Raw genomic sequence first — 26,489 nt, 5'->3', positions numbered from 1 at the left:
CTCGCTAACCCCTCCTTCCCACTGCCCCAGGTTAGGGAGGGTGAGAACAGAGTAGCCAGTGGTGCAAGCACCCTGGGAGGAGGAGCAAAGGGCGAGCAGCGACTGAAGAGCTGACCGGCAGGATCCACCTCTTAACCTCTTCCCAATCCGCCCGCCAGCGCATTTCCTCGGCTGCCAGCACTGCACGTGTCCCCAGGGCGCACAGGGCGCTGTGCGGGGCTCGGGGCTCAGGGCTGGGCTCCACACCGGTACGGCAGTGAACATGGCCGGACAGCGGGCACTGCTGCTAGCCGGCTTCCTTCTGCCGGGGTTCCTGCTCTCAGAAGCCGCCAAAATTCTGACTGTATCCTCACTGGGTGAGTGCTCGGCAGGAGAATCAGAGACAGCTGCATCCCAGGCACCTCAGCCAGGGCTCAGGCAGACAGCCTTGGGTCAGAGGGTCATTCCATGTGGTTTTCCAAACAGGGCTTGGGTCCCAGGCTAGAGGAGGGAGAAGTGGGCAGGCCCCTGTGGCAGAGAGGCGTCCCCACTGCTGGGCTGGCGAAGCCCGTTCTGGAGAAAACAGTTTCCTTTCCTCTCTTTTTATCTGCTCTGGAGGGGCTTCCCATTGTGCATAGCTGGGGCCAGAATTTAGATCCAGTGCTGACCTGGAGACCTTGAGCCTCCTACTCCGGGGAAGGTAGGGACTTTCAGAGGGACAGCCTAAAAGTTATGGGGTGTGCACTAGTTGCCAGTAGAAAGTGGAAGGTAGGGTCAATTTCAGGCTCCTGGAGGCCAAGGACGGGGGCTCCTGTAGGCAGCAGCACAAACTGGGAATGTCATTAATAGGACACCTGGAGAACTGATGGGGCTGAGGAGGGGGCCCCAGGACAATCAAGTTCTTGGGAATCCCCCCTCTCTTTCGCCCTTGCTGCTGGAGGGTTTTGAAGGACAGTGAAGCAGTTAATTCTGTGTGAAGTCGGGTTTATTCCCTTTACTCTTCCCCAGAGGGAACAGAAAGAACAGGAACATTTTCAGGATAAGGAGGCATCATAGGATGGAGTTTCCCCAAGAAGTTTTTGGATCTATTGTGAAAGGATAGGGGGCTCCCAGGATCACTTTTAGATCCCTCTGAATCTGGGGATCCTAGAGCTGGAAGAAACCACAGAGTTCATCTAATTGGGCAATAAATGTAAGCATCCCCCTTTTATTTCCTGACAGGGAACCTGAGGGTGAGGGAAAGGACGGGCCTTTTGCAAGAGCACATCAGACCTCCCTGATGGACACACTCTGGACTTTACTCACTGTTTCTTACCTCAAACCTGTCCTTAAAAGTTAAAGTTAAAAGTTAAAAATTAAAAGTTGTTTAATTTCCCCAAATTCTACTCTTTACCATGGGGATTCCTAAAAATCAGTATTTAAAAAGCCTTGATTTCTATTTTAAATCTACTTTTTAATGATAGCTAGAAGTAACAGAAAAAAAAAGAGCTTTCTCACCTCTTGAAAGCACATGTCCTCCAGACTCTGAGAGGGAGCAGGTGTGGCTAGAAGCCCTATCTCTGGCCCAGACTGCACTGGGCTCACCAAAACCCTCAGGAATGGCTGCCTCTGCAGGATGGCTTCTCCCCTGTTCCATTTCTTCCATGGGCTGAATGTGAGCCAGAGCAGACAGTCTGAGCGAGTAGGGGTTTGTGTTTTCCATAATCCGTGATATCTCAGTCAGCATAAGTATAGATATAAAAAACTAGAGTAATTTCCACAGATACACACCATTACTATAGTTCTACATCCCTCTCTGCTGACCCAATCATTGTGAGATCTTCATCTTCCAAATAACCCCCACTTCCCAATGTGGGCAAATTCTATTCCTTAACCCATCAATTCAAGAAAAATGCTCTGTGATATCACATGGTTTTAGACATTGGTGTGATAGAACCTGTACCTCCCCAGATGATCAAGCTTCTGTTTCCTTAGGATCCCAGGATTTTCCTAGGATGGGTGATGTCCAGTCTCTCTTGCATAAAGGATCCTGCAGTTTCACTCCTAGGGCCCACAGTTATCCAGAATGCCTTAACTTGCTATTCAGCAAGATGCAGACCCCAACTGAAGATCCTCCTGCCAAATATATTTGAATCTGAAGGATTTTGGCTCTGAAAAGTGGCTCTAATCCCCTTCTGTTTCCGTGGCTCTTTCTTGGACTGATATTCATGTTCCCATGTTTCTGGCTTCCACATTAACATAAATTCCAGAGACAAGGATTCCAGAAATATCTCTGATTGATTTTCCCATAGAAACCCTTTATTCTCACATACATAGCACTGTGCCAAAATTTCCACTGAATAGTTACTTCTTTAGGACACAGTATCTTCATAAAGCCTGCCTAAATTGCAGCATGTACTGAGGATCAGGAACTCCTTCAGGCCTAAGTATAGAGAAGCTCATCATGCTGGCACAGAGACCTTGAATTGCAAAAGGGAATCTTTTATGTAAGATTGCTACATGTCAAGAGTTGGTCAGAAGGAATGTGGGTATCTGGTCTGGGGCTTATCCAAAAGAAACTCATTTTCTTCTACTGCCATCAACTCTCTGCTGCCTTACCCTAGATTTCCAAATCCCAATATCAATTTCAGACTCTCTGTTCTCACCTTTACAAAAATGAAATTTTGTATTGTTTCTAGGTGGAAGCCATTATCTACTGGTGGACCGGGTTTCTCAGATTCTTCAAGATCATGGCCATAATGTCACCATACTTCTTTATGGAGGAGATTATGTAATCCCAAGTATGTTTTTTTATAATTATTATATTTCTCTATCCCAGGAAAAGATAGACAATGTCTTTTGTATAGCACTGCTTAACACAAAATCTTTTTTAATCTAGTCATATTGAAAAGATGGAAAAAAAAATGTGTGTATGTGTTTTATGTTAAGTTTTGGTATGTATTTTCATTTTCATTTGTCTTTAAGTATTTTAGGATTTCCCTTGTGATTTCTTTTGATACATTGCTTATATAAAAGTTGTTTAATTTCCATTATTTACGAATTTTCTGGTTTTCCTTCTGTTGATTTCTAACTTCAACCTGTTGTGATCAGAAAAAATATGTTGTATGGTATCTATCTTTTAAAATCTATTGAGACTTACTTGTGGCTTAACACGTGGTCTCTGCTGGAAAATGTCCCATGTACCCTTGAGAAGAATCTGTTTGCTGTTGTTATTGGGTAGAGTGTTTTGTATGTCTGTTACATCTAGTGGATTAATGTGTTTAAGTCTTCTATTTCCTTGCTGATCTTCTTTCTGGTTATTTTACCCATTATTTAGAATGGAGTATGAAATCTCCAATGATTATTATAGAACTATTTCTCCTTCAATTCTGTCAGTTTTTGCTTTAGACCTTCTGATGGTATCTTATTAGGTGCATATATGTTTATAATTGTTATATCGTCTTACTATATTGAACCTTTTATTAATATGTACTGTTTTTCTTTGTCTCTTGTAATCTTTTTTGATTTCAGATCTGTTGTGTTTGATATTTGCTTATCTGCTTCTGCTTTCTTTTGGTTATTACTTGCATGGAATATCTTTTTCCATCATTTCCCTTTCAGTCTATCTGTGTCATTGGATCTAAAGTGAGTCTCTTGTAGACAGAATATAGTTGGATTATGCTTTTCTTTGTGTGTTTGTGGCCTTTTTATTTTTTTAATACATTTCATTTTGGAATAATTTTAGGTTCACAGAAAAGTTGTAAAGATAGTATGGGAAGTTCCCATACACCCCACACCTTCTTGCCCCCATTGTTAATCCCATTTTATTTTTAATTTTTTAAATTATTATTCTTTATTGAAGTATAGTGACACACAGTGTTACATTAGTTTCAGGTGTACAACATAGTGATTTCACAACTGTGTATGTTATGCTATGCTCACCACAAGTGTAGCCACGATCTGTCACCATACAGAGATATTACAATTGGATCATGTGTTTTTATCCATTCTGATATTCTCTGTATTTTGATTGGAGAGTTTAATCCATGTACATTTAATGTAATTACTGATAAGGAGAGACTTACTTCTGTCCTTTTGCTATTTGTTTGTTATATGCTTTATAGCTTCTTTGTCCCTCACTTTCTGTATCACTGTTTCTTTTGTGTTTAGTTGATTCCTTACAAAACACTAAATTATTTTCTCATTCTCTTTTGTATATATTCTACAGCTATTTTATGTGTGTGGTTACAATGGGGATTTCATTTAACCTTCTAAATCTATGACACTCAGATTTTAATTTATACCAGCTTAATAACATTCAAACATGCTGCTCCTATATGCCTTCAACCCCCACCTTTTTGGTTAGTTGATGTCACAGAATTACATTTTTATACATTGTGTGCCCCCAAATATAATCTATCATTAATTTAAATATATTAGTATCTTAAATTATGTAGAAAATTTGAATGAAGTTACTTACAAATAAAGTACAAATAATGGTAGTAGTTTCTAAACTAATAATTTTTTTAATATACTAGTCACTTAAATCATGTAGAAAACAAAAAGGTAGTTATAAGCCATTGTTACAATAACAGTAGCTTTTATAATTGCCCATTCATTTACCTTTTATTTCTTCATACACCTTTGAGTTACTCTCTGGTGTTCTTTCTTTTTTTTTTTAATTTTTTTTTTTTAAGATTTTATTTATTTATTTATTTGAGAGAGAGAGCGAGAAACAGCATGAGAGGGGATAGGGTCAGAGGGAGAAGCAGGCTCCCGCTGAGCCGGGAGCCCGATGCGGGACTCGATCCCAGGACTCCGGGATCATGACCTGAGCCGAAGGCAGTTGCTTAACCAACTGAGCCACCCAGGCACCCACTCTCTGGTGTTCTTTCATTTTTCCCTGGAGAACTTCCTTGAGTATTTCTCCCAGGGCAGGTCTAGTGGTAACAAACTCCCTTAGTTTTGTTTATCTTGGATTGTCTCAATTCTCCTTGACTTTTGATAGGCAGTTTTGCTGGATATAAGATTTTTTTGTTGATTGTTCTTTTCTTTTAGTATTTTTTAAAAAAGATGTTATTTATTTATTTGAGAGAGAGAGGGAGAGTGTGAGTGGGGGGAGGGGCAGAGGGAGAGGAAGTGGTAGAGAATCTCAGACTCCCCACTGTGCATGGAGCCCGACACAGGTCTCCATCTCACAACCCTGAGATCATGACTTTAGCTGAAACTAAGAGTTGAATGATTAATCCACTGAGCCACCCAGGTGCCCCTTCTTTTAGCATTTTGAATATTGGGCCACTGCCTTCTGGACTCCGATTTGTTTATTTATTTTTTTGGCCTCCAAAATTTCTGATTAGAAATCTGTTGATAATCTCATTGACAAACACTTGTATGTGATGAGTCAGTTTTCTCTTGCTGCTTTTAATATTCTCTCTTTATCTTTCTAAATTTTGATTATAATGTGTCCTGATGTGAATATCTGAGTTCATTTTCCTTGGAGTTGAGCTTCCTGGATGCTTATACTCCTATCTTTCATCCATTTGGGAGGTCTTCAGCCATTATTACTTAAAATGTTCTCTCTATCCCTTTCTTTCTCTCTTTTCCTTGTGAGCATCCACAATGCATATGTTGGTCCCTTAGGCTGTGTTCTTTTCTTCAATCTTTTAACTTTCTGTTCTTCACACTTGATCATTTCCATTGTCTTATCTTTAAGTTCATGGATTATTTCTTTCATTTGCTCAAACCTGCGTTTGAATCCCTCCAGTGAAATTTTCATTTCATTTATTGCATTTTTCAGTTCTAGATTTTGTTTCTGGTTTCTTCTTAGATTTTCTGTGCCTTTATTGACATTTCTGTTTTGCATACACTTTTTCCTTGACCTTCTCCACATCTTCCTTTAGTTCTCTGAGGACCTTTAAGGCAGTTATTTTAAAGTCATCATCTAGTATATCTGCCATCAGGTCTTTCTCAGGGACAGTTTCTGTTGATTTATTTTTTTTTTCCTCTGAATAAGCCTGAGTTTTTTGTTTCTTGGTGTGTCTTGTAATTTTTGTTGAAAACTGTCCATTTGAATCTGACAATGTGCTATATCTGGAGATGAGACTCCTTTCTCTAGGGTTTGCAGATTTTTGTTATTAATTTTGTTCATTTTTTTATAATTGTTCTAGGCTGCCTTTGTGGTAAGGATCAATGTGAGGTATAAACTTCGGTATTCTTAGGTCTTTTCTGAGTCTTTCCTGGGCATGAAAGGACACTTTCTAATTTTCTTGGTATATGTAGTTGTTTTACAATGTCCCAGTCTTTAATGTTTCCCTCCCAAAAGGAGAAAAGGAGAAAAATGAGGGGAAAAGGGGGACATCAGTCTTTTGAGACCCCTTGAAATCCATTCAGCCAGAGGGATATGCTTGCAACAATAAGTGTGATGCAAAAATGTTGCTGCTGACTTCTTTGTCTGTACGTCTGTGCTCAGAAGCAGCAATCAGCAATCAGAGCTCAGATATTTGATATTTGAAGAAGGTCATTTTTGCCCACTCAGGCTCTTGAAACCTGTGTACAAGCTGCTATATGAACACATTTATACAGCTTTCTTCTTAGACACTGAGGGGTGGGGGATGGGTAGTTGCTACTGTGAAAAGAGCTGAGATTGACTGAAATTGTCTGCAATTTACAGTTAAAGACTTCCCCTGGTAGTTGGAAACCATCAATTGACTGCAGAGTTCCCAAACAGTTATTTCAGACAAATTCTGTCAGTGGAATTGTTGTCTAGGTCAGGGGACAGATTCCTGGTACTCCACCATCGTAGCAGAAACTTCCCCACTGCCTTTTGACCTATTATTTCTTTTCAAAATTGTATATATATTGATATAGTTGAATATATATGTGAATATACACACACATATATGTGTATATATAATACAATTTTCATATAATTATATTTCATACATATAAAAATTTTTCACCAGTTCCTCTTTTGAAAGTAGATCCAAGAAAGCTCCTTATACTCTCATGCTGGAAGTGGAACTGTAATAGGTGTTTGACAGTGTTAGGGGTGGAAAGACCTTCAGCTGACAAGTAATTCTTCCCAAGAATTCAATTGAGGTGCCATGGCTTGTGCTTTGTGTAGGGCAGCAGCACATCCCTCTTGTGAGCTCCTGGGTGAATGTTTGTGTCCTGAGTGCATGTGCTGGACAAATCTCTGCAAAAGGAGATTGTCCTCAATGTAATGTCATACATGTGCTTCTGGAGAAAGTTGAATGTGGTTAAGATCTTGCCAGCAAAGCTTGTGAGCAAGGCTATTGAGACAGTCCATGAGAAACCAGTTACAAATGGTTTGTATCCTGCCAAGATGAAGGTGAAGAGACACTGCAGCTGAGAGCTTATTGAAATAGGAAATGAACAGAACATATTACCAAAGCTATGCTTGCAGAGTATCTATTAGTACTTAGATATAGTCAGCAATTTCAGTAACATTGGAAATGGTAGCCCTAATATGATGACATTGGCAGTCAAGTTACAGCAGTCCATTGAGAGGCACCATTCATTCAGGTTTAAGAATAGTCTAAATTAGGCTATTAAATGGAGAACCAGTGGGATAATCACTCCTTTGTTAATAGATTCTTTTTAATGGGATTTAATCCTTTAGAGCACTCTATTAAAATATATTTGAGGGGCGCCTGGGTGGCTCAGTTGGTTAAGCGACTGCCTTCGGCTCAGGTCATGATCCTGGAGTCCCGGGATCGAGTCCCGCATCGGGCTCCCTGATCGGCAGGGAGTCTGCTTCTCCCTCTGACCTTCCTCCCTCTCATGCTCTCTGTCTCTCATTCTCTCTCTCTCAAATAAATAAATAAAATCTAAAATATATATATATATATATATATATATATATATATATATATATATATTTGATTGTATTAACAGTTTAAATTTATGTGGCAGATCCAATGAATCCTTTTTTGTCATGCTGTTAGTACTAAAACCTTAATTTTATTTTATGACTTGTTACATAAGAGCAACCATTGCTACTATGAAATAACTTAACCAATGGCTCTTATGACTATGAGACATTTAATCCCAGTAGTTAAGACAGGGCATGCACAATTGTCCTCTATCTAATATTTTGTTACTCTTAAGAGTACAAATGTACTTTGACAAATTTGGTGAGCGTTTATGATATATCTGTTATTTTCCCCCAGTACTGACCAAGATGATTAAGGTTTGGTTTTGGTGCAACCCAACCGATGTTTAAAGTATTTTAGAACCTCTGATGTAAAGTCACAAAAGCCAGTCTGTGTCATTTCTCTGTAATAATTTCTTTTTTAAGTAATGTTAGATTCTACATATGTTAAAACTGAGAACTCTGTTTTAATTTCTTTCCTGACTCTTCCATCCTGCAATTTCCCATTTTTTTGCCATTCCTTTGGTTGTCATTAAATATATTTTGGGGGCAGGTGTCCCTTCTAACCTGCTCATATTTACATGTTTCTTCCTCAGAACGCCCCAATTAGTATCATCAAAGCTAGGGGCCTCCCTAGTGGTGATTTTGAAAGACCTGAGATTGAGTTTGAATAAACTCTTTGAATTAACTCCATGGGGGTGTCATCAATGTTTTTCCTCATTACTGTGTTAATCAAGTTTTCTTTTAGCTACAGAGCTATAATCAGCAGCAGTAGCAAAGGCATTTTCTGGGGTTCTAGTGTGCCTTCTACTTTTACAGGTGTGAATATCATCATATGACATAGTGACTATTCTTCCACCATTCTGTGGGCTTGTAAACTGGTATCAGTCTTACCCAGAGCACTGTTTATAATGGGGGCAGTCCTTGAGACACACAACCATTGGTCACAGGGTTCTACCTAGCCTAGTGTCAATCACGGCTCATGCTGGGATCCAGAAGCACAATCCAAGCTGACACAGAAAATAGGTTTGTGTGAGACACGTGACCAGGGCCACTGAAAGGCTAAACCCATACTTTTGTCTCTAAATGCCAATTATGGAAGCTTCTGAGTAGGGTGGAGGTGAGGATTCCCCTACTTGGGTCTGGCTTGCTTGGCTTGAAACTCTTGCTCACAAAAAGGATGGCATGTTGGGGCGCCTGGGTGGCTCAGTTGGTTAAGCGACTGCCTTCGGCTCAGGTCATGATCCTGGAGTCCCGGGATCGAGTCCCGCATCGGGCTCCCTGCTCGGCAGGGAGTCTGCTTCTCCCTCTGACCCTCCACCCTCTCATGCTCTCTCTATCTCATTCTCTCTCTCAAATAAATAAATAAAATCTTTAAAAAAAAAAAAAAAAAAAAAAAAGGATGGCATGTTGAGGCTTTCTTCTCTGTTTGCCAAGATATGTCACAGAGGGTTAAGGGGGAGATGGAGCTTGCTAAGCTGTCATCAGTCCAACCTCAAAAATCGTGTCAGACTCTATTACACATGAGTTATTGGGGAAATGCCAGGATTTTAAGTAGGGCTGCAGAGGACTACTATTTTTAACTTAGCTTTTGGCATATTTTTGGCAGAATGAAAAACCTTTGCGGGTATCTCTTTTAAGTAACAAAAATGATGTTTTTTTCCCTAAGAGACAAAGGACTGGGGAACTGGGGTAAAATGAGATCTGTATTTAAATGCAAAGTGTACTGTTTACTATATGTGCAACCTTGACAAATTATCTGACACTCCATTTATCTTTGTTTTCTCACCTGTAAAATGAAGAATATCTATGCCTTTACCTGAAGGCTTTAAATTGAATAAAAATAAATGAATTATCATAAGGTTCTCAGTAAAATGATCAGATCCTATGATTGAAGAAATGAAAAAGCAAGCAAAAAAACCCCTCTAAAAGCAAATATTCAAATATATATAAAATTATTGGAATAAAAAAGACTATGGTATCATCATGCGAATATTAATCTGGGTTGTATGACATAATTACATATTTTTTATTGGTGTTTTAAATTTTCTTTTATTTAGAAAAGAAGGAAAATGCATACCAAGTTATCACTTGGCTTCTATCTGAGGAACATGAAAAAGAATTAAAGAACTATTTTGATTTCTTTATGACAGAAGTTTTGCATGGCAGGTAATTTCTTTTATTCTCTGAATGAAAGACTTACCATTTTAGTGACACAAATAAATGGTTGGATGCATGGATGCTTGGAGTGAATTTAAGAAAAGTGGATGAGTAGATGGATGGGGAGATCAATGATGGGCGGCAGTGGATGGATGGAGTGGATGAGTTTTTGTCATTACCTGGGATGTATTGAAAGATCTTCATCTTTTTTTTTTTTTAAAGATTTTATTTATTTGACAGAGAGAGAGAGGCACAAACAGGGGGAATGGCAGGCAGAGGGAAAGGGAGAAGTAGGCTCCCCACAGAGCAGGGGGAGCTCGATGTGGGACTTGATCCCAGGACCCTTGGATCATGACCTGAGCCGAAGGCAGTCATTTAACCAACTGAGCCACCCAGGTGCCCTCAAAGATCTTCATCTTTGACATAAGTGAGAGAAGACATATTCATGCCTTGCTTGGTTAATTATACAGGCCTAACCCCACCTCCCTTTTTTCCTTAAAAATTTTATTCAGTCATCAAGGTGGCCTTAAAATCTGGCTTTTTACATAAAGCCTTTCTCCTTACCTAAACTAGAAGACAAAATTCTCTTGTCTATGAGATCTTACCTAAAATACTCATTTTAAACTTTGTCTATATCATCTTGTGATTGTTATTCATAATTTTTTTAAGTATATGTCTTGTCTCTTTTCCCTCACTTTATTTCTTTGAAGATTGGTTGTACACACATGTTAAATATGGTGCAATATACTGAGAACAGTACCTTCCTGTATTGTGTTCAATTTATTAACTTAATTTCAAATATTATTAATGCTCTACTTTTGAGGAATTTGTACTTCTTATCTTGAATTTATCCACAATATGTAGCAGTCATTCATTATGTAAAATCATTTAAAAATATAATAGAGGATCACTTCAGCTAGTCATCTGTTGTCACTTAACATCAATTCTAAAGCACTCATGGGCATCTGCATATTGCTAAGGAGCTCTCACCTGTGGGCCTTTTTTAAGTGGGCTGACATGGTGTAGTGTTGTATAGGTTACAGGTTGGCTGGGCCATTGATTCTCTCAGTCCTTCATTCAAGTAGGAGGCCCATGGGTCTCCAAAACACCTGCACCTGTAACCTCTGGTCAGGAGCATTCTCATCTATTGCCCATATGTTGTGCAAAAAGGGTCATTTTCTTTGCAGGCACTGACGGGAAAATATTAAAGGAGAATAGTGCCATAGACAGTGTCTTAATTAGGTATCAATAAAATGTTAGCATTACTTCTTTAAATACTCTAGGAAGCATGAAATGGAAAGGTTAATAATAAGCTTCAAGCAGACTTGTATTTTTATTTTAAATTTTTACCTCATACGCTAGAAAGATGTACATCTCGTGTTCAGCTTAGAATTTGGGTTCTAATTTTTAACCACCAAAAAGTTCCTTGTATGAGGCAATTTGTCAAATGTAGACTGTACAAAATTTAAAGAACAAAACAGGTCTATATTATCAATATTGGTGGATTCTGCTACCAAGTTACTTCCACAGGTAGGTTGAGAAAGAAAAGTCACTCAAAAAGTCAGTATACAGAAAAAAGTTAATAGAATGTGTCAAGTAGACAAGGAACAATGAGGTCTGCTGCAGTGAGAGATGGCTCCCAAAGTGGAAGGCTCTTGAGTTGGCATGGATCATGGGTGGATACGATTGGCTGGTGAAAGGGGAGGGGAGGAAGTGAGAACATTTTAGGAAGCAGAAATACCCAGGGCAGAATGACCAGAGCAGAGTTATTCTTTGGACACTGGTAAAATAGGTGGGCTGATGCCAGATATGGTCTTACTTTCCTGGGATATTTTTTTGTAGCTTATAATTCCTTTATGTACTGTGAAATTAACACCTCCAGTGAATGTTTGCCCTTACATTTTTTTTTTTTTTTTTCAGAGAAGCATTTGACAACTTTGTAAAGTTAATGGAACAATTGGGGATTCAGTGCAGTGATTTGCTAAGAAGTGATATCATGGATTCTTTAAAAAATGAGAATTTTGACTTGGTATTTGTTGAAGCATTTGACTTCTGTTCTTTCCTGGTTGCTGAGAAGCTTGGGAAGCCATTTGTGTCAATTCTTCCCACTGCCTTTGGCAGTGTGGACCTTGGACAACCTAACCCTGTGTCTTATGTTCCAGTATTCAATTCCTTGCTAACCGACCACATGGACTTCTGGGGCAGAGTGAAGAATTTTCTGATGCTCTTTGATTTCACCATGAAGCAATGGCGAATCCAGTCTACATTTGACAGCACCATTAAGGAACATTTCCCAGAAGGTTCTAGGCCAGTTTTGTCTCATCTTCTAAAGAAAGCAGAGCTGTGGTTTGTTAACTCTGACTTTGCCCTTGAATTTGCTCGGCCCCTGCTTCCCAACACTGTGTATATTGGAGGCTTAATGTCCAGACCTGTTAAACCAGTACCACAGGTAAGTAAAACCTTAGCTCTCAATATGGACTTCATGCAGAGCTCTTTAGTGCAGACAGAACTTGTGGCTTCCCTGGCAGAGGGAACTGGGATTAAAGTAGGGTGAGACAAACAAAACACCTAGAATATACATTTTTATTTTATTTTATTTTTAATTTGCTATTCTATTTTTTCTATTCTATTTAAAATTTTAATTGTTTTCATAAAAACACTTAATATGAGATCTGCCCTCTTAACAAGTTTTTGAAAGTACAATATGATTTATTGACTGTAGGTACCATGTTGTGCCTCAGATCTCTGTATCTTACTCATCTCACTTAACTTTAGAACTCTTCCTCTCCATGGAATAGTAACTGTCTGTTATCCCTTTCCCCCAACCCCTGGAAACTAACTCCCACTTTTGATTCTATGACCTTGATTATTTTAGATGCTTCATATAAGTGAAATCCTGCAATACTTGCTTTTCTGTGATTGGCTTATGTCACTTAGCATAATGTCCTCAGGGTTCATTCATGTTTTCACATATTGCAAAATTTCCTTTTTAAAGGCTAAATAGTATTGCATTGTGTAGTATATATATGTACAATATATATATACACACCATATATATTGTATATATACGTACCATACATATATTATATATACACAGTATATATATATAGTATATACACAATACAATATTTATACAATATATTCAATATATACAATATATATACAACATATATATACACACCATATATATATACACAATACCATATATATACACAATACAATATATATATTCAATATACAATAAATACAATATGTGTACTATATATAATATTATATACTATATATATTATATATATATACTATATATATACACACTATATATATATACACATATACAATACATATATATACACACACACAATGCAATACTATTTAGCTTTTAAAAAGAAGGAAATTTTGCAATATGTGAAAAAATGAATGAACCCTGAGGACATTATATATATTGTGTGTGTATATATATATATATGTGTGTGTGTGTGTGTGTGTGTGTGTGTGTGGTGTATATATATATGTGTGTGTGTGTATATATTGTATATGGTGTGTGTATATATATCTCAATGAATATTGATACATATCAATATACAATATATACAATATATAATACATATATACATATATATACAATATATATACACAGCATATATATATATATATACACACACAATATGGTGGGTTTATATATATTGTATATATATGGTGTGTATATATATATTGTATATGTGGGTATATATATATTGTATATGGTGTGTGTATATATATCTTAGTAAATATGTGTGTGTGTATATCTCAATAAATATTGATATATATATATCAATATACAATATATAATATACATATACATATATATACAATATATATAAACACACTATATATATATACACACACACACACAAAATATGGTAGGTGTATATATATTGTATATATATGATGTGTATATATATTCTGTATATTATTGTATATATATGATGTGTATATATATATTGTATATGGTGTATGTATATATATATCAATATATAGTGTGTATCTATATCTATATATCTATATATATATATACACACACCATATTTTCTTTAACCTTTCATCTTTTGATGGACATTTAGGTTTTTTCAACATCGTAGCTATTTTGAATAGTGCGTCAGTGAACATGGGAATACAGATATCTCTCTGAGATTCTGATTTTCATTCTCATGTGTATATACACAGAAATGGGATTGCTGGATCATATGCTCATTCTATGTTTTTTGGCCAGGGAGGGGTGGGAGCATCTATATGGCTGCAGCATTTTGCATTCCCAACAACAGTATGTAAGGATTGTAATTGCTCCATATCCTCAACATTTGTCTTCTATTTTTTGATAATAACCATACTGACAGGTGTGAAGTGATATCTCATTGTGGTTTTGATTTGCATTTCCCTGATGACTAGTGTTGCTGAGCATTTTTTCATATTGTTTGCCATTTGTATGTTGTCTTTGGATAAATGTCTATTCAAGTTCTTAGCCTATTTTTTAATGGAGTTATAAGATTTTTTTTTTCTATTGAGTTGTAGGCCTTTTCAATACATTTTAGAGACTAATCTCCTATCAGGAATATGGTTTGCCTATATTTTCCATTTGTAAATTGTCTCTTTACTCTGTTGACTGTTTCTTTTGCTGTGCAGAAACTTTTTAGTTTAATATAGTCCCACTTGTGTTTGTTTGTTTTTTGAATTTATTTTGTTCCTGTTGCCTGTGCATTGGGTGTTTTATCATTGAAATCATTGCCAAGATCAATACCAAAGGTTTTTGCCCTGTTTTCTTCTATGAGCTTCACAGTTTCAGGTCTAATGTTTAAATCTTTAATCCATTTTGAGTTTTTGCATGGTGTAAGGTGAGGATCCAATTTTATTCTTGTTCATGTGGATATCCACATGCTGGGGGTAAGGATTCTGGTGAGAGGGTGTTTTCATAACTATCCTCTGGCTTTGGTGAGACTGGTTACACATTTGGCTGGGGTGAAGTACCCTTTCATTTAGTCTCTGGATTTCTTACAAGGGGAATTTGACCATGAAACATTGCCAAATTGGTGTGTTTTTAGGGGGAAGGAGTGTCCAGAGTTTCCTGCTCTGCCATCTTGCTGATCCCAGGGCCCACTTTTAAGGAAGCCCTTCCTGTAAGGGTCATGGAAGTACTGTTAGGTCCTACATGATCCTGTTACTGAGAACCTCCTTGAGGAACAGCCCTAAGCTCTTCCTATGCCTTACCTGAGTCCTAGCCTTGCTGGTAAAAATGCTTCACTATGTTGCTATTTTAATTTTCATTTTTAATGATCACATGTACAATAATTATGAAGTGAGAGGCTACCACATGAAAGGATTTTAAGGAGATTGGTTATCCGTGATGAAATATAAAAAAAGAGAGACATAGTGTAATGAGGCAGGACTGGGTGCTGTTGGTGTCTTATCTAAGAAATCACTGCGAAATATAATGGCATGAAGATTTCTCCCTCTATTTTCTTCTAAGAGTTTTATCCTATTAGCTCATTTCTTTAGATATTCAGTCTATTGTAAGTTGATTTAGTATATGGCATAATGTAATGTTCAATTTTAGTCTTTTGCATGTGGATATCCAGTTTTCCAATGCCATTTGCTGAAAAGACTGTCTTTTACCTAATGAATGGCCTGACACCTTTGTCAAAAGTTATTTGACCAAATGTACCTGGGGATATTTCTGGACTTCCTATTTTATTTTATTGATCTGTATATCTGTCTTTTTGTCATAGCGCACTATTTTGATTATTATAGCTTTGTAGTAACTTTTGACATCATGAAATGTGAGACCTCCAATCTTGTTCTTTTTTTCCACACTGCTTTGGGTACTTAGGTTTTTTGAAATTCCATATCAAATTTAGGATTGGTTTTTATTTCTGCCAAAAGAAAATGTTGTTCACTATTGATAGAGATGGCATGGTATCTGTGGATCACCTTGGGAAGTACTGACTTCTTTAAAGTATTAAGTCTTCTAATCCATGAAGCCTGGATTTCTTTTTCCATTTATTTGTGCCTTTTTAAATTTCTTTCAGCAATGTCTTATAGTTTTCAATGTAAAATCTTTCACCTCCTTAGTTAAGTTTATTCCTAAGTATATTTTTATTTTTTGATTCTATTGTAAATGAAATTGTTTTTCTAATCTCCTTGAAATGTTCATTATTAATGTATAGTGATGCAATTGATATTTTGAGCTGATTTTGTTTCTTGCTATTTTTCTAAATTTGTTTATTAGTTCTGACAGGTTTTTGGTGTGTGAGGAATCTTAGGGTTGTCTACATATAATATCTTGTCATGTGCCATATGTTCTTGAAGCAATCCTTCTGCTATTTTCCCTTTCTCCTCTCCTGTGACCTCCATAATGCATATATTAATCCACATGATGGGGTCCTACGAGTCCCTTACACTCTATTCACTTTTTTTGTCCTTTCTCCTTTTTGTTCCTTAGACTTGATATTTTAGATGACCCGTCTTCAAGTGTACTAAGTCTTTCTCCTGTCTGTTTGGGCCTGCATTGAATTACTCTAGTGAATTTTTCAATTCAGTTATTGTATTTTTTTGTTTTGGTTTTGTTTGTTCTTTTTGAAAAATAATTTCTGTTTGTTCATATATTGTCTTCCAGATTTACTTTAGATCTTTGTCCATATTTTTCTTTAGCTCTTTGTGCATATATTTAGTCAATTTTAAAGGCTTTGTTTAGTAAATCCAACTTCTGTTTCTTCAAAGAGAGTTTCTGGAGATTTATTTTGTCCCTTTATAAGACACATTTTGGCTTTTTATTCCTTTTTTTTTTTGGTATGCCGTGTGATCTTTTGTAGAGAGTTTTGGGCATTTGTAAAAAACAGTCACCTCTACTTGTATTTGCAGGCTGCCGTAGAACACCTTCACTAATTAGTGGGGAATGTTTTAATACTTTGGATCAGCCAGAGAAGACAACTGAATACCTAAGTCTTCTTAGGTATTTTCTGAACATTTTTCCTGTCTGGACCTTTGTGTAAGCTTTTATTCACCTAATTCTTCTTGTACACTTGGCTGATTTTAATGTCTTAAATTCCCAAAGAGTCTTACCCAGATTCTGCTCCGGGCCTTAGGTGTTCTGTTGTATTTTATTCCCATAATTTCTTGCCCCCAAGATTCTAAGTTCTGTAATGTCCCTGAAGGTTTTACATGGCATGGTGCCCTCTTGCAAGACTCCCACCAGCCTGATATCTTAACTATATTGCCATTTCCAGTCAGAGCTTCAAGTCTAGTGAGGCCTAAACTTGTCACTTGGGAGGCTACAGAGTGGCTACAATGTTGCAAATTATTTCAGTTCTGCTCCTGCTGCTGAAGTCAGGGCCAGCACTGCTACCTCAGGATCATGTCATGCCACCCCAGGAAGATTGTGGGGCAAGAAAGAGTAAAAATGGCATGGAAATTCTCACCATTCTGAGTGTGTTTATTTGGTTGGTTTCTGTATATCAGTGACTATTTTTCCAAGTCCTGTAAAATTATTTGAGTCAGTCTTTAGCTTTTTCTCTCCTGTTATTTTTTCTCTGAGGGACTGGAAGTATGTAGCTTCTTATGACATCATGCTCTGCCCTTGCCAATATTAGATTATAGATTTACACTGATCTTATAAATGTCAAATGAGAAGAAAGCTGATTCTAGTGGTCCTTTGGGATGGTAATTCTTAAAGTGTTATGCTGGATGGAGTTAAGTAGGGCCAGAATGGCACAGTGAGGTAAGGGGCGGGCAGCTGGGGACAGCCAACAAATGCAGAGAAAAGAAGAAACAAATGTTTTGCAGAATTGACAAAAACTAATTTTTAGGGTATTGGATCATGAAATTCTTTAAGAATCATCTGGGGGTGGCTACATACTAACTAATATCAGACAAAATAGACTGATGTCAAAACTTTTATAGGAGATAAAGGATACAAAATCAATCAGCATAATATAACACATTAATAGAATCAAGGTGATAAAAAAGCACATCATACCAAGAGATGCAGAAAAGACATTTGGCAAAACTAACATCCTTTCATGATAAAAACACTCACAGAACTAGGAGTAGAAAGGTACTTTTTGAACATGATAAAGAATATCTATGGAACACTCACAGCTAACATCATACTTTTTATGATAGACTGAAATCGTGCTGCCTAAGATCAGTAGTCTAAGATGCCCACATCACTGCTATTCAAATATGCCCTAGGCAAAGCAAGTAGGCAAGAAAAAGAAATAAAAGGCATCCAAATTGGAATGGTCAATGTAGAAATTTTTTGATTTTCGTATGACATAATCCTATATATAGAAAATCTCAAAGAATTCATACACCTTACATTAGATCTAATGAATGAATCCAGCAAAGTTGCAGGGAAAAATATCAATATGCAAATATGAGTTGTATTTCCATACACTGACTATAAATAACCTGAAAATGAAATTAAATAAATTATTCTATTTACAACAGCATCCAATTAAACTGAGGAGGTGAAAGACATGGACACTGCAAATTTGCTGAAAGAAATTAAGGAAGACCTAAATAAATGGAAAGACCTCTCCACTCCATGGATTGTGATACTTAATATTGTTAAGAGAGCAATACTACTCAAATCGATCTACAGAGTTTATCTGATCCTTATCAACATTTGAATGGCCTTATTATTATTATTATTATTTTTTGCAGAAATGGAAAATCTTCAAATTCACATGGAAATGTAAGAGACCCTGAATAACCAAAACATTAAGAAAAAGAACAGAGTTGGATGACTCATCTAACTGTAACCAATTCATTTTTGACAAGGGTGCCAAGAGCAATCAATAGAAAGAATAGTCTCTTCAGCAAATGGTACTGGGGCCACTGGATATTCATTCACACGAAAGAGAATGCAGTTTGAACCTTCCTCACACCACATACCAAAATTAACTTAAAATGGATCAATGGCCTAAATAAAGAGCTAAAAGACAAAAAATTCTTAGAAGAAAAGAAAGGGCTAAATTGCATGGACTTGGATTTGGCAATGAATTTGTAGATGTGACACCAAAAGCATGAGTAACAGAGGAAAAACATAGATAAATAGGACTTTATCAGGATTGAAAACTTCTCTATATTGAAGGACACATATATAGAAAATGAAAGAACAATTTATCAGGTACAAGGCAAATATGTCCCTTCTTTCTGCTTTTCAGCATCGTATTGGAGGTCCTAGTAAATTAATAAGACAAAAAAAGGTATAAAAGGAATGTAGATTAGGAGGGAAGAGATAAAACTTTTTTTGTTCACAGATGACATGATGGTCCATTTCAAGACTCTGAAAAATTCAAGAAATAGATTCCTGGAACTAATAGTCAATTATAGCAATATCAAAAGGTTACAAGTTCAATATAAAAAATCCATCCTTTCTCTTATATATCAGCAATGACTAGGAGGAATGTGAAATTTAAAACACTATACCATTTACATTAGCACCACCAAATATGAAATCTTGGGAATAAATCTAACAAAATACGTATAAAATTTATTTGAGGAAAACTACAAGTCACTGATGGAAGAAATCAAAGAACTAAATAAGCGGAGAGAAAGTCCATGTTTGTGGATAGGAAGACTCAATATTGCTAGATATTCATTATCTCCAATTCGATCTATAGATTCAATGCAATCCCATTGAAAATCACAGCAAGTTATTTTGTGGATATTCACAAAATGATGCTCAAATTTGCACGGAGAGGTAAAAACCATGAAGAACCACCACAGAATTGAAGATGAAGAACTGAAGGTGAAGTTGGAGGTCTTACATTAGTCAACACCATGACGTACTATATGGCTAAAGCAATCAAGACAGTATGGTGTAAGCGAAATAATAGACAAATAGATCAATGTAATAGAATAGAGAGTACACAAAGGCCCACATTAATTTAGTCAAATGATCTTTGACAAGGCATTAAGAAATGCCATGAAAAAAAGATAGCCTTTCCAACAAATGGATCTTACCTCTTCACAAAAATCAACTCAATGTGGATCACAGAACTAAACGTAAAATGCAAAAATATGAAACTCCTATGAGGGGACATAGGAGAAAATAGATGAACTAGTGTTTGGTGAATAGTTTTTAGAGGTAAACCTAAGACATGTTCTATGATAGAGTTGAAGAGTGGGCAAATTGAACTTAAAGATTTCTGTTCTGGGACAGAACTGTCAAAGGAATGAAAGGAGGAGCCACAGACCAAGAGTAAATATTTGCATAGACATATCTGATAAAGACTATTATTCAAAATATACACTTATGCACACAAGTACAAAACCATATATACAAAAGATACAAAGAACTCTTAAATCTCAATAATAACAATAAAAAACCCAATCAGTTAAAAATTTTAAAATGGGCCAAAAACCTTACCACGCCCCTCAACAAAGAAGATAGACAGATGGCTAATAAGCATATGAAGGAGACACACCACAGAGACATTTCCCCAGCATCTACCTGAGCCTCCAGAAGGCATGCTGCCTCCTACTGGACCAGGACAGCAACTGGCACTCTCTCAAGCACTAGCACCTCTGGTCTGGCATTGGAACCCTCCTAAATGACCATATCTCCCCACACCTAGAATGAGGGATGAGGATGACCCTGGTACTGAGACCATGTTTTCAATGAAGAAAGAAATTCCCACCACCTCCACTTTCCTCTTCTATAAAACTATTATACACAGAAGTCCTGGATCTAGATGTTGGTGCTACAGTGTGCTTTGAGTGCCTCAAGGGCAATGTGGGTTATTGTGGTAGTGACTGGACACCTACAGCTGTCTTCACATTTATTTGTGATTATTGAAAGTGTTTATATGATAGGATGTGTCCTGAGGTCTCAGAAAAATGACTCCAAGGCCACCAGACACAATGGATATGAGCACAGTGCAGAGGGCACTGAGCTCTCCAGGGGCTATGAGAAACTTTTCAAGACAGTGAGCTCTAGGCACTGACAGGAGGGTGTATTTAGTAAATAGCTGACTTTTATTTCATGGCTGTCTAGGCTTTGATGAACAGCTTTGTTCACCTGCTTTCCTTTCTTCTTTTCCTACTTCTCTCCAGGAATTTGAGAATTTCATTGCCAAGTTTGGAGACTCTGGTTTTGTCCTTGTGGCCCTGGGCTCCCTGGTGGGCATCTGTCAGTCCCAGGAAGTTGTCAGAGAGATGAACAGTGCCTTTGCTCATCTGTCTCAAGGGGTGATATGGAAGTGTAATCCTTCTCATTGGCCCAAAGACGTCAAATTGGCAGCAAATGTGAAAATTGTGGACTGGCTTCCTCAGAATGACCTCTTGGGTAAGGACTGTTCAGATCTACTTCTCTCTTTCCATTTATGTATCTTTAGGTTTCCACTGGGCAACACCACCAGCATGAGAAAGGGCAGCTAGTAGCTAAAGGTAATCTTTAGAGGACAGGAATGGAGCAGCCAGCTGGAGTTCTTGGGAAATCAGGCTATGCTTCCCAAATGGCTAAAATTGTCATGTTTTCTTCCTTTCTATTGCAGTCCTGATACCTGCAGCCAGAAATGATGTTGTTGTCAGGTTGTTTTGATCTTACCATATTTGGCACAGACCAAGGTAGCCCAGACACAATCAAAGATGGCTTGTAGACTCTGAGAACCCATACCGGGTGTCTTGTGGCCGCTGCTGTTCCTGGCCTCCCGAGTATCTGTGAGGCCATGTGCCGTTAGAGACGCACACTCCCACACACTTTAGTACATTCTCCTACCCTGCAAACGATGTACTCATGCTTCCTCAACATTGATGCTGATGGTGTTTGAAGGGTGAGCCAAAATATCTGAATGTCTAGCTGAGTAACCTCTTGGGTGGTTTTTTAGTCCATCAGATTCTCTGGTCACATAGGGCTCTTTACACCCCAATATGTTTTTTTTTGTCCTGTGCCACTTTTTGGAGTCCCCTTAGTGCCATAACCACTAAATACATCAGAGGTTCATCCCCAGATTATGGCTCACAAACATATTGGGAACTTAAGATGGAGGGTTCTGCATATTTATTCACAGGGCATGGTATAGGGAAAAGGATTCTGATTTTCAAAGAAACACAAATAGATTCTGATGCACATCTCTGTTGAGAGGCAGTGTTTGAGATGAACTCTTCATTATCAACACTTGTTTTAGTTTTCTCTAAATAAGAGTGGGATGAACACACAGAAACTGGAAATACTGAGTTGGGTGGTCCACCATTGCCTACTTTAGAGGATTTCTTATGAAGTTGAGGCGATAGCACATACAGTATAAGTTTGATGAATGACACATGAGATGTGATGTCAGTGAAAGTGTTAAGACTTCAGATAAGAGGGAAGTGAATGGGCAGTGAAGGAGAGAGTGTGAGACCTGGAGAGCTAGAGACAGAGATAGAGAGAGACAAAGATAGAAAATCAGAGGAGAAACTAGGAGAGAGTAATAGAGAACAGAGAAGAGAAATAAAGAGAGAGACAGGGTGGAAAGACAAGGATGGGTGGATGGAGAGATGGATGGATAGACGGGAGGAGGAATATGCCTTAGCACTGTGTTCTCCAGCTTTCTCTAGGTTCTGAGTCTTAGATGGATTGATTTAGAGGAGTTTCTGTACAGAGACAAGGCCAGAATTTCATATCTTGAAATATTCACCCTTGAGTATGTCCAGAGCGAAATCAGTAAATCCATTTTCTCCAATATACGTTGAAATGCCTTGGTATTTTCTTCCACCCTGATGCTTTCCTTGGTATTCTGAAAGTTTTACCCTGAAATATTCTGCTGTGTTCCTGATCTGCAACAGCTCACCCACGCATCCGTCTCTTTGTCACCCATGGTGGATTGAATAGCATAATGGAGGCCATCCAACATGGTGTACCCATGGTGGGGATTCCTGTCCTTGGAGACCAACCTGACAACCTGGTCCGAGTAGAAGCCAAAAAGTTTGGTGTCTCTATCCAGTTAAAGCATATCAAGGCAGAGACATTGGCTCTGAAGATGAAGCAAGTCATAGAAGACAAGAGGTATGGAGCTCTCTGGGCTTGTGGTCATTTAGGCTAAATGAAGATATCAAATACAAAGGGCACTGTGTGGCACTTTTTTGCAATAAAAGTTGAAACTTCCAGGACACAAAATAATATGTGTGTGATGCTAACAGCTGACCTGTTTCCTCTGAGAACAAGACTGGGCAATTTAGGTTGATGCTGACAACAATTTTCTTTTTTTTTTTTTTAAAGATTTTATTTATTTATTTGAGAGAGAGAGAATGAGAGACAGAGAGCATGAGAGGGAGGAGGGTCAGAGGGAGAAGCAGACTCCCTGCCGAGCAGGGAGCCCGATGCGGGACTCGATCCCGGGACTCCAGGATCATGACCTGAGCCGAAGGCAGTCGCTTAACCAACTGAGCCACCCAGGCGCCCCTACTGACAACAATTTTCTACCTTAGGGATTGTGAAGACTCCAACCTACTTACACAGGGTCTGTGAGAGGTCTTATATTTTGGGGTGCTTAGTAGAATTACACTGAGGCAGGAGGTTTCCTTTCTGTCCCCCAATATGCCACACTGTTTCCTGCATCAGGCCCTTTGTCAGTGCTGTTCCTTAGAACATCCTTCCCTTCTCTTCATAGGGTTAGCTCCTTCCTGACAGTTGGACTCATCTCCAGTGTCCTCTCCTCAGAGGGGCAGGTGGTCTTTGTCTGACAGGCCTAAATGTGCTCCTCCCTCCCACCCTCTTCAATCATAATTCATTTTTCCTTCCTAACACTTCTCAGGATCAGTAACTAACCCAGTTCTTTCTGTCTTAATTTATTGTGTGTCCCTCACACTAGAAAATAGAGAGTAAGCTCCTCTGGGTGGCCAAATGTGTCTCTTGCTTCCCCTGTGTTCCCAGGGCCTAGCACAGGGTCTGCCAGAAAGTAAGTTAGGATGAATTTCTGTTAAGTGAGTCAATAAAAGGTTCTCTTAGGTAAATTCCCTTCCAGCACAAGGATGTGGTAACCATGATGGACCGAATATCTTATTAGGGTCTCAAGGACATTTATCCTGAATCAGATGTATGGTGCATCACATATATACCTATATACTTTTTCCTTTATTGTACCATAAGTGTTCTTGGTTAGAGACTTGTCCTTACAGCTTAGTCACTTTTTTTATAGTTTAGCTCTTTTAGCACAAAGCATGGATCTTTGCATGGAAAGACCAGTTAGAACTTTTCAGTGGGACCCAGCTAGACTGTGACAAGGCCAGGCCAACAACTTTTCCTTGAAACTGAGTCTTTTGTGCATATAGATGAAAGTGTGTGTGTGTGTGTGTGTGTGTGTGTGTGTGTGTGTGATACGAGGTCTCTAAGACTTCTGAGAGCACGTGAGTAACACCCTGCCTCTGTCTCTGCCAACAGGTACAAGTCAGCAGCAGTGGCCGCCAGCATCATCAGGCGCTCCCACCCCCTGACCCCTGCTCAGAGGCTGGTGGGCTGGGTCGACCACATCCTCCAGACAGGGGGTGCAGCACACCTCAAGCCCCACGGCCTGCAGCAGCCGTGGCATGAGCAGTACCTGCTGGACGTCTTCTTGTTCCTGCTGCTGGTCACCCTGGGCACCCTGTGGCTCTGTGGGAAGCTGCTGGGCATGGTGGCCAGGTGGCTGTGTGGGGCCAGGAAGCTGAAGAAGGCCTGATGGAGGTGCATCCATGATGGGTGTTTGGGGAACCACAGGTTATAGAAGGCTTTCCCCAGCACAGGACACCCCTGGCATCTTCCCTGTGTTGACACTTGAGGGTGGCACAAAATTGCTTTTCCCTATTTTCTGCTTGTGTTTAAGAATTCTTATGAAGCACTCTTGGGATTCTTATTTTAAATTCTGGCAATATATATATTACATAAAATTTTCCATTTTAACCATTTAGTGTAGTCAATGGCATTGAGCACATTAACATTATCGTGCAAACATCACTACCACCCATTCCACAACTGTTTTCAGCCTCCCAAACTCAAACACCCTGCTGATCAAACAGTAATTCCTCATATCCATGCCCCCACTACCAACTCAGCAAGCTCCAGGCAACCCCGGTTGTACTTACTGTGTCTATGAATTATATCATGGTTTCATGATTTGCCCCTCATCAATGGATACCTTACTGAGACCCAAACCTTCAGCAGACAGCTCCACCTTCCTCCCCACTTCTTGTTCTTAGACACAGGACCCTGCTTCTTGCATCCCGGGTGCCTAAACACTTCTCATTCTCTCTTCCCTTTCTCCATCCTCACTTTTTATGATATGACAGAAGATATTGACCAGTTTTTCTATTTTGGGCCTTCTCTTGTATCTCTTTTTCACTTCAGCTCCAAGCACAGGAAGCCTGGTCTCTGTCCTGCAGTTAGGCAGGTATGGTCCCCCAGGACTCCTTCTGTGGTCACTTTTGCTGGGTCCCCTCCTGTGAAGAGCACTTCCTTTGCAGGGCAGGCCCAGAGCCTGCCTTTGGGCCACAGCTGTTCCTCTGGTTTTCACTTTTCACAGTTCCCATCTCAAGATCTCCAGTCTTAAAAATCTAGTCATGGAGACCTCAAGTGCAGAACCTCTGCATGAATTTTGAGGCCTCATGGTCCAGTGTCTACAGCAGTTCCCAGGACTTTGTTGATAAAACACCCATCTGCCTCCCAACTGTGGCAGAGAGTATCTCTGTATGTGGTGGACACTTAGGAATTATATTCAGTTCCTAGCAATTTACCCCAGAAGTATGCCTTAACCACCAGGGTTTTTGTTTGTTTGCTTTGTTTCTTTATAAGGGCTGGTGTAGTGGCTCCATCTTATTGTCTGTAGCTCCCTCCTCTTTTTAAAATTAACTAAGTTCTTATTTTTATTTTTCTTTCTCCTCTACTAGACACCAGGCTCCTTCTTTGGCAATTTCCTTGTATAATATATTTTACCTTCCTATGATTGTGTCTTCACATTTACTTTTGCATTTTCACATGGAATTCAGTGTCTCCTTAAAAGTTTCAAATGTATGTTATCTTCTGTATTAATACATAGTGATGAAAATGGTAGATACAGTGGATGGCCTGAGACACCCTGGTTTTTGATCACTTAATTCTGGGATTATGACCACACCTTGAAATAATTCAAATGGAGGATGAAGCAGCTACTACAAATACTCCCTGAAGAAGAGGAAAGAAGCCCATCCTTGCCCATGTCAGGATAGGATTTTCTGGGTAGAATACAGAGCTGGTGCCAGGTGTCTACTGAGTTCTGTGAGTTCTCATGCTGCATGATGTCACCTACAGCCACAAGCATGTCCCATGAGGACACGTGTGTGTGTGTGTGTTTGTGTGTGTGTGTGTGTGTGTGTAATTCAGGTTTTATTTCTGCAATTCTTATGAAATCTCTGAAATTGGTCTGTGGCAATAGTTCCTTGAGAGGCAGACATGAAGCTTTCTCTGTGTTGTCATTAGAATGAATAGTCAATATTTTTTCCCTCGTAA

General features: G+C 38.5%; 1 protein-coding gene across 1 annotated transcript; it reads left to right on the top strand.

Moving 5' to 3' along the window:
- Nucleotides 1–25,364, top strand: LOC116639176 (UDP-glucuronosyltransferase 3A1-like). Its single transcript, XM_032415330.1, has 7 exons — nt 1–356; nt 2,658–2,759; nt 9,913–10,021; nt 11,933–12,461; nt 21,104–21,335; nt 22,817–23,036; nt 24,411–25,364. The coding sequence occupies exons 1-7, from the start codon at nt 263–265 to the stop codon at nt 24,685–24,687; spliced, it is 1,563 nt and encodes a 520-aa protein (XP_032271221.1). The 5' UTR covers nt 1–262; the 3' UTR covers nt 24,688–25,364.
- Nucleotides 25,365–26,489: the final 1,125 nt, after the last annotated feature.

This window comes from Phoca vitulina, unplaced genomic scaffold (assembly GCF_004348235.1).
Source record: "Phoca vitulina isolate PV1807 unplaced genomic scaffold, GSC_HSeal_1.0 scaffold17, whole genome shotgun sequence".
NCBI lineage: Eukaryota > Metazoa > Chordata > Mammalia > Carnivora > Phocidae > Phoca > Phoca vitulina.
Note: the sequence above shows the minus strand (reverse complement) of the source record. Positions and strands in the feature narration are given on the sequence as shown.